The sequence below is a fragment of the Corvus brachyrhynchos genome, unplaced genomic scaffold (genome assembly GCF_000691975.1).
Source record: "Corvus brachyrhynchos isolate BGI_N302 unplaced genomic scaffold, ASM69197v1 scaffold479, whole genome shotgun sequence".
Taxonomy (NCBI): Eukaryota; Metazoa; Chordata; class Aves; order Passeriformes; family Corvidae; genus Corvus; species Corvus brachyrhynchos.
This window is the reverse complement of record NW_008240089.1, coordinates 893,917-901,971: the sequence shown is the minus strand read 5'-3', so window position 1 is coordinate 901,971 and position 8,055 is coordinate 893,917. Positions and strand designations below refer to the sequence as shown.

Below are 8,055 nucleotides of genomic sequence, written 5' to 3'. Positions count from 1 at the left end.
AGGCTGGGGCAGTGGCCTCTGTGGCACGAGGGGCCTCCCCTGCTAAAGCTGCTGGCGATGGCCCTGGGGAAGGAAGCCAGGGATGCAGAGGGTGGAACCACCCTGGGGACGAAGCATCAGCTTGCTGCTTCCTGAGGGACTGAGCCAGCCCAGCCCATGCCTTGCAGAAGGACAGGGCCAGCCTGGGCTCTTGGGAAGCACGGCCCATCCCTGCCTGTGCCCTCTGCCACTCTCTCCTTTCCCTCCTGTGTCCTTGTTGCCTTGTGCTCCCCTGGGCTGTGAGCCGCACTCAGCTATCCTGGGGAGGAGCTGCTGGCCCTGCTCCCTCTCTGGATCAGGCAGATCTCTGCTGGGATCCCTGCCACAGACATGGGACACAAACTCATCTGCCCCTGGTGCTTCCTGCACTGGATTCCTCTTTTGGATTGACCTGTTTATCTCTTTTGACACATTAAAGTTCTTCTGCATCCAAGCCCACATCTCTGTGTCATCCTTTCCCCTACAGATATGATCCCAAGATGCCCAAGCAGAGCAGTGTTGACCAGGGGTGGTTTTGGGAGGGTATTTCAGGGATGTTCGTGCAGGGATTGTTCACATGACGATTGTTAACTCTCCATGCAGGGTCCCTGCCTCTTGGACACTCCAGACACACAGAGTCAGGAGGAAGGGTGTTTGGGAAGGTTAGGGGGGCATGGGGCACATGGAGAGCCTTCACTATTCCCAGAGGGAAGGATGGAAGAGTGTACTGAGCCCTTTTCAGCCTTCGCAAATGAGTAAAGCACCACTGCAGATCATGTGTGCAGGAAGACACAATCCTTTGATAGATCTAGTCCATCTTAGGCTTCTGGAAACAGTTTTTTACATATTTTTTGCAGACAGGACAGGAAGAGACAAGCTTCTCTGTGCTTGAAAAAATCTTTTGTTTATATTTCCACTCAAGAGAAGCCTACACTGTTCTCCTGATGTACAGTTATGATTCTAAGGTACACTATCTCTTGTACCTTAAGATGATTCTGCTCTTCCTGCTACCAGAGAGCACTAGTAAGTTTTCAATCACCTGCTGGAATTAAATTAGGCAACTTTCAGGTGAGCTCAAGCTGGTGCAAAGAAATCCCCAGGCAATGATGTCCCTGTGACTTGGGCACCTGCCCTCCACATGTGCTCACACACACCTCTTGGTTCAAGTTTTGGTCCAGGGTCTTCTAACACCTTGCTGAGTTCCTTCTCCAAGTCAGTGCAGGGGGACATCCGGAGCTTACAGAGGTGCAGCTTCTGCTGAGGCTGCAGCCTCTTGATCTCCTGCTCTGGCTTCTGGCGCACCGGGGGGCTAAAACAGCCCCAGACACAGGATAAACACAACTGAGCACCCAAACCATCACTGTGTTATTGTTGCAAAATGTGGAGTATATAAAATTTTCTTAAGAAATGATGTTCTTTGACGTGTGATCTTTGTATACTTTCAAGCCTAATCGACAAAAAGAGAGATTTAGTCTGTGAAACAGAGAGCAGCCAGCAAGCTGTAAGTGACATCCAGGTGTTAGAAAGACCACTTGTTCCTAGAATTGCCTTGCTAAGGTTTAGAGTTGGACAGGCTTCACTGATCTCATACATAGGGAGAGGTTAACAAAGCTTGTGAAGGAGGACGAACCACTTGATAGCGGGCACAAGGAATGCAGAATTTACGGCCTTCAAGGACATCTGGCAGAACTCCCAAAGTAAGGAAGAAACCAACAAAGCCAACTCAGCAATTGTGTTGAAATCAGCTCCAAGTCAGTAAAAGGTAATTCTGGCAGGGGCAGATCATGGCCACCAATGCACGGACCACTGACCCAAGAAACCCCCTGACCCAAAGGAAGAGAAAGACTGAGCATGTGGACTAATTAGCATGAGAAACGAGAGAATCATTAACCAATGGAAGATAGAATGCTAATTAATAAGAGAACTATGTTATGTGTAGCCAATGAACACTAATTACTTTGCTTGCTAAAATGTATAAAAAGTTCTGATGTTTGGTGTGCTTGTTCTGTGGAATTCCACCGAGCATCCAGGCTTGTGCAACTCTGAAATAAATAATCAATGTCTCCCTCAAGTGTGTAATTATTGGCTGGTTACACACCAGGTAATGAACACAATTTTTGTGGACAACATTACCAATGTTCCTGTCAGGAAAATCACAAACGCCAGAGGTTTATGTCCAAAAAGGAGACAGAGAAGTCCTTGAACTTTATTCGAATAAAGGGAGAGAGGCCACTGGGGCACACGCCCGCGGGCTTTTCTCTCTCGAGGTTTCTGAGGGCACGGGGCACACGCCCGCGGGCTTTTCTCTCTCGAGGTCTCTGAGGGCACAGCCTCCCTTTTATCCCAACTCCCGGCCGCACGTTGCCCTCTTCCTTTCCCCGTCGGCTGAGGCACCAGGCAGGTACAGCCTTCCCGAGCCGCCTACCACAGATCCCCCTTGAACCTACTGTTTTACCCCAAAGCTCAGAGGTTCAGCCTCGTGCAGACCCTCGCCTGTTTCCGGAGCCAAGCTGTCCGGGCCCGGTAATGAACCTGCTGCCCGAAGTCTGCAGAGACACGAAGACCCATTTCAAAGACGTTAACACCCATCAAACTGTTTTAAAGGCATTAGCACACATCTTTCCTCTCATTCCCATACTAAAGTCAAAGCACAGCACTGTGACAGCTACTGGGAAATTACTGAGGGAATCAACTCCATTCCAGCCAAAATAAATTGTATTATGAGGAAGGGCTGAGGGAGGGGGGTTTGTTTAGCCAGGAGAGGAGGTTCCGGGGGACTTTGTCACTCTCTACGACTCCCTGAAAAGTTGTGGTGAGGCGGGGTCAGTCTCTTTTGCTGTGCCTGCAGTGAGAGGACCAGGGAAACGGCCTTGAGCTGAGACAGGAGAGATTCAGATTAGATCAGGGTGGTCAGGCACTGGAAGGGGCTGCCCAGGGAGGTGGTGGAGTCACCACCCCTGGGGGTGCTCAGGAGGTGTCAGGATCTGGCGCTGGGTGATGTGGTTTAGGGGTTTAAGGGTCACAGTGGGAGGACAGCTGGACTGGATGACCTCGATGATCTCAAAGGTCTCTTCCAAACTTGACAATTCTGATTCTCTGTCTGGGGTCAGTTCATAACCAGCGCCTGAGCCTGCAGCAGGCCCAGTCACAAACACCAGAATGAGCCTAAGTCTGGCTCGTTCTACCTAAATTGGTTTATTTCGGCTGTTATAAATGTATTGTGATGTTGGCTTTTTGCATGTTACTTAATGCTAGAAAAACTTTACCTAGGTTCTGTAATGTACTATATGAAATAGAATGTCTATTGCTTAGGTATTCAATTTAGAAAAGATAGGCAGAGAAAAGTCTTCACATTCCTGGAAGATCTTATCAGAGGAGAAGACCCGAAAACAAACGGAATGGAGCCAAGGAGAAGGATAAGGCTGACGGGATGATACTTAGCAACTCCAAAGAATTAATGAATTATGCATGATGATAATGAATATGCAATAAGCGATGTACTTTTAAAGACGATCTTTGGGATGTACAGGTGTGCCTTTGGATCTCTGCCAAAGCACCCGGCCGCAATACTTTTTTTTTTTTTTTTTTTTTTTTTTTTTTTTTTTTTCCTTTTTTTCTTTTTTCCCCTGCCATACCTATAGCTTGTATCTAACTGATTTATCATCAAATCATCTATGAAGTCTTGACCTGTTGGAATGACATTCATGAACCAGAGTTCTGTATGTATCCATCTTCAGATCATCTGCACTCTTGCCCATTCAATTACAATGCACTCAGGCATAACCTTGCCCTGAGCTAGACCGGTGACTCCATTGCACCTGATAAGCACCTTAGTCTATTTGTTCATGTGTTACTGAATTGTCCACCCCCCGGCCGCCCCGGAGGCAGATCGGGCCTTGCCCGGTCTCACCCCATATCCCGCTCCGGAGCAGACCCGGCTCAGCCAGTCCCACACCCGACCCCAGGCCCAGCGCCGCCATGGAGTTCGAGGAGGACTTGGGTGAGGCTTGGGGTTGGTTGGGGAGAGACGGGGAAAGCGCTCGTCGGCTGCGGGCAGGGCCCGGGCCTGACCCGCGCTATCGGGGTCTGTTCCGTCTCGGGCCGGGTTTGTTGCTCCCCTCGGGCCGGGCCCCGTCCCCTCTCGGGCCGGGTCAGTCCCCGTGCCCAGTGCCGAAGCCGGGCGGGCCCCCGCGAGCCCTCTCTCGGTGGTTCGAGCCCAGGTTGGCACAACAGGGGCAGCTGGTGCGGGTGGGGTCCGGCCTGCAGGATTTACCTGAATAAAGCGACTTTGTTTAGTTCGAGCGTGGCTTCCACCCGTGTCTCCCGGCTCAGCCGCTCCAGGCGGTTTTGGGATCCGTTTCCACGCAGTGTGGACAGGGACAGGTACAAGGATCTCCCTGCACGTGGCATTGTTGTGGTGCCTTTGGTGGTTTCAGCCGTATATAAATTGCAGCTTCTCGGCTGCCCGAGCCTCTCCTGTGCTGTTGGTGTTTGGTGCTGAGGGCTCTGCTCGTCCTCTGGTGCTCGACATCTGTCCCCTTCCCTTCATTGGCAACGTACTTGATCTTGTGCGGAGCCAGTTCCGAGAGAGAGAAGCTTTTGGAAAAACCTCTAACAAATAGTGTTTAGTCTCGTGAATTCCTTAAACAGATAGTGCTTAATCTTGTATTTACATATATCAGTGATTAATGTGCACAAGTGGGTAACTTAGCCGTGAGAATAAAGACTGTGTGCCTGATAAAATCTCAAGATACATCTTGGCCAGACCCCGTAGTTGGAATGCATTAAAGGATAAGAAACCCTCCTTGGGGGGAGGAGGGGTCGTTAGGAGGAGCATCCCCCGTGCACCCAGTGCCAAAATAAAGTAATGCTGCTTTTTAATACTAAAATTATAGTGTTAGAGAGTTTTATTTTTCACAGCGTTTTTGGTGGCAAAACCACTTGTGATTGCTCTTCAAGGGCCAGCTGGAACAGTGCAAAGCCAGGTGGGTTTTCAGCTGCTCTAATGCCCTGCCTGGGCTGTTGAGGTGAGAGGTGCTCAGAGGCAGCAGCACTGCACAGCCCAGATGGCAAAGAGGATCCTGCCTGTCCTTTTGCTTTCCAAGTGGCTTTCAGCATGAATTCTGCTCGTTGGGACTTCTGGAACAGCATTTTAACAACTGCCAGCCTGGGGCCTGATGGAGCCACCCATGTGAGAGAGGAGGACAGAGGCAGCAACAGCCAGTGCCTAGACCTGGTTTAACTCCTGTCTAATCAAATCCTAAAGTGCTGAAAGCCTGGGCAACAAGAGTGGCTGAGCAGAAAGGATGGGAGCAGTCTAGGCTCCCTGGTGTGTACCCCACAGGCAGTAGTGGGGCCTTGTGTCTCCTCCTGGCTGCCTCTCATCCTCACTGAGAATATGCATATTTATCAATATTTATATTTTAATATATTTTAAAGACAAATATTATGTATGCATGGATTCACACTGCTTCACTGTTCAGTGTATTTGTTCCTCAGTGTTTTTCCTGGTTTAGTAATGCCTCAGCTCCAAATAACTACATGATTAAAAGCTTCATTTAGAGTCTCATGCACCATGTTAGGCACACTGCTACCTCCAGAGTGTAATTCAGTTCCCTCACGTTCTGCCTCCAGCAAAACAAGCTGTTGATGGAAAAATGATTTGGTTCAGCTTCTGAAGGCTCTGGTGGGTGTGACAGGATCCCATTGATCCTCCTCCAGGAGAGCTGGAAAGTGCTGCTGGCTTTCCCTTGGAGTAAGGGTGGTTTTCTCCCTAATAAGGTAACCTAAAGAGTTATTACACTCAGTGGTACTGACTCTCCTCTGTTTAGAGTAATGTCCCAGTTATGAGAACTTCAAGTTTAATTAATTTGGTTATGCAAAGCAGGTGCCTGCCTTAATGAATGGTTTCAAACTAAGAGCAACTGGTTTAACTCCCTCAGACCACAGCCCTGATGTGGTGGTGTGGGGTTTTCCCCATTGCACTGTGTGATTCTTGCCTTTCTAACCAGGTGCTTTTCTCTGTTCTCCTGTTCTCTCAGATACGTTGGATCCAGAGAGGTTGATCCAGTGCCCATTGGTTAAACACCATCGGATCAGAGCACGGCGGTTTCCCTATCACCTGGTGAAGTGTAAGGAGGTGAGCTGGACAGGCAGTGATTGAGTGACTCTGTGCATGCAAGTGCACCCTGTGTTCCTGACAAATAGCCCTGTTTAGCCTTTATTTCATATAACTTTGTGATTTGTTTAGTAATAGTTCCAGGCACACATGAATTCACCCAAGATGGGTGTGGCTCTGTTGGAAGGAGACAGAGATCCTTCATGGTTAGTTCAGGGAGGAGACTCCAGTCTCTTCCAGCAGCTCACAGGGAGGTCGGATTCATTTTTCCACTTTCAGCTGAAGAGAGGACTCTGTTGGAGTTCTGAGCACCCCTCTGGGCCCCTCAGAGCAGAAGTGCTTTGATGTTGCAGTTTATTCTTTAACTGCAGGGCTGGGCAGTTTTGTTTTGCCAACAGCTGTTTAATGGGCATCTGGCAGAAACTGCACATCCTGGGCTCAGCATGTTTGGGAGAGGTTTACTCCCCTCTCCATCTTTAATCAAGAATTTGATTACAAGTCATTTCATAGGACACACTTCCTCTCTTCTCCACTGTTGCCCTCATGATTTGGTTTCTTTAAACCTTCTGAGCTTTGGGTTTTTTCTGAGACTTTTGAAAACCCGATTGTCCCCTTTTTAAGTTTGCCAGTGTGTTTTTAAAACAGTCCAGCATTGCTGTGCCTTCCACTTAAGATGCAGTTGTAGGCAGTGTGTCCTGGCATCAGTACAATAAATTCATTTTGGTGGAACTGAAGCTTTAAAAATATTAATTAGCTAGTGAAAGTGGGGGCCAGAGCTAAGTGGCAAGTACCAAATATTCAAGAGGGCTGAAATTTTCTGTGTTGAGCCCCTGCACGTTTTGGTAGGAGTGTGCATGTAAGCTGGGTGAACAGTGTTAGTAAGTAAACCTTTAAGCATGTTGGTTTTGTCCTGGTGTCCTGCTGATTTTTTCTGCTGAAAGGTTTACAGCATTTCTCTGCCTTTGTGCCCACTTAGTTAAAATATATCTGAAGGGTGATATATGCCTGATGTCTCTCCCCTATTGGTTTGAAAATGGTTTCATTTGTGCTTTAAGCCATGCAGTCGTATCAGCAGCACTACAGGGAACTGTAGGGAGTTTGCTGAGGGTCTGTTTCACTTCAGTCAAGGGTGGCTCAGTGTCTGTGATTTGTGTCTGGAAGTTCATTTCCCTTTTGTTTTTAGTGATTGTCTGATCAATACGTTGCAATTTCTTGTTTATTATTGTATTTTTTAAAGCAACACCACAAATATCCCAGTGTTTTGTGCCTTTTTATCAACAAGAGATAAGTGAACTTGAGAGATGTGGCACATAATTTTGGTTTTCCCTTGTCTAGAGCAACCCTGAAATTGCAAAGAAATTGGCCACGTGCCCCTTCAACGCTCGTCACCTGGTTCCTCAGGCTGACCTCAGTGACCACATCACAAAGTGCAACGACAAAGCCTTCATGGAGCAAGATGTGGGTAAGAGAACCCCTGTGCTCCCAGGTGTCAGTGCACCCTGGGGACTGAGGTCTCCTCTCGTGAGGATGGATCATGGAATAACCCAAAAGTGGGAGGCAAAATGTTGTCTGTAGTTTTGTGTGACACAGCAGCTTCAGGAAAACTTGATCTCATTTGCTTGGCTTTATTGGGCATTTTCTTGAGAATATGGCAGGTGCTCTGGGTAGGCCTTGCACATATTTTGTTACCGGGCTTGTTGAATAGAAAGGTTGTACCCAACACCATGCAGGAAGTGCCTCTGGAAGGAGGGGTGGGATGCATTAATGGCCACAAGGATGGGCCACTCCTCTTGCAGAGCTGATCTCCCTTTAACTCTTGCACACCACAGAGCACACAGTTTTTTCTCTTCTGTAGAGGTGCACAGGCAGTGATGCCTGCAACCATGTCAGCAAGTTTCCTCTTCACTCCAGCATTCCTG

The 8,055-nt window shown here is 48.4% G+C and overlaps 1 protein-coding gene across 1 annotated transcript in view; it reads left to right on the top strand.

Annotated features, from left to right (window-relative positions):
- The first annotated feature begins 3,886 nt into the window (after positions 1-3,886).
- The window catches only part of LOC103622699 (gametocyte-specific factor 1), an 8,751-nt gene continuing 4,582 nt past the window's right edge, over positions 3,887-8,055 (top strand). The window contains exons 1-3 of the mRNA XM_008641683.2: positions 3,887-4,018; positions 6,060-6,157; positions 7,472-7,598. Of these exons, the coding sequence (XP_008639905.2) occupies positions 3,997-4,018; positions 6,060-6,157; positions 7,472-7,598 (247 nt within the window). The 5' untranslated portion in view covers positions 3,887-3,996. The remainder of the gene's footprint in view (positions 4,019-6,059; positions 6,158-7,471; positions 7,599-8,055) is intronic.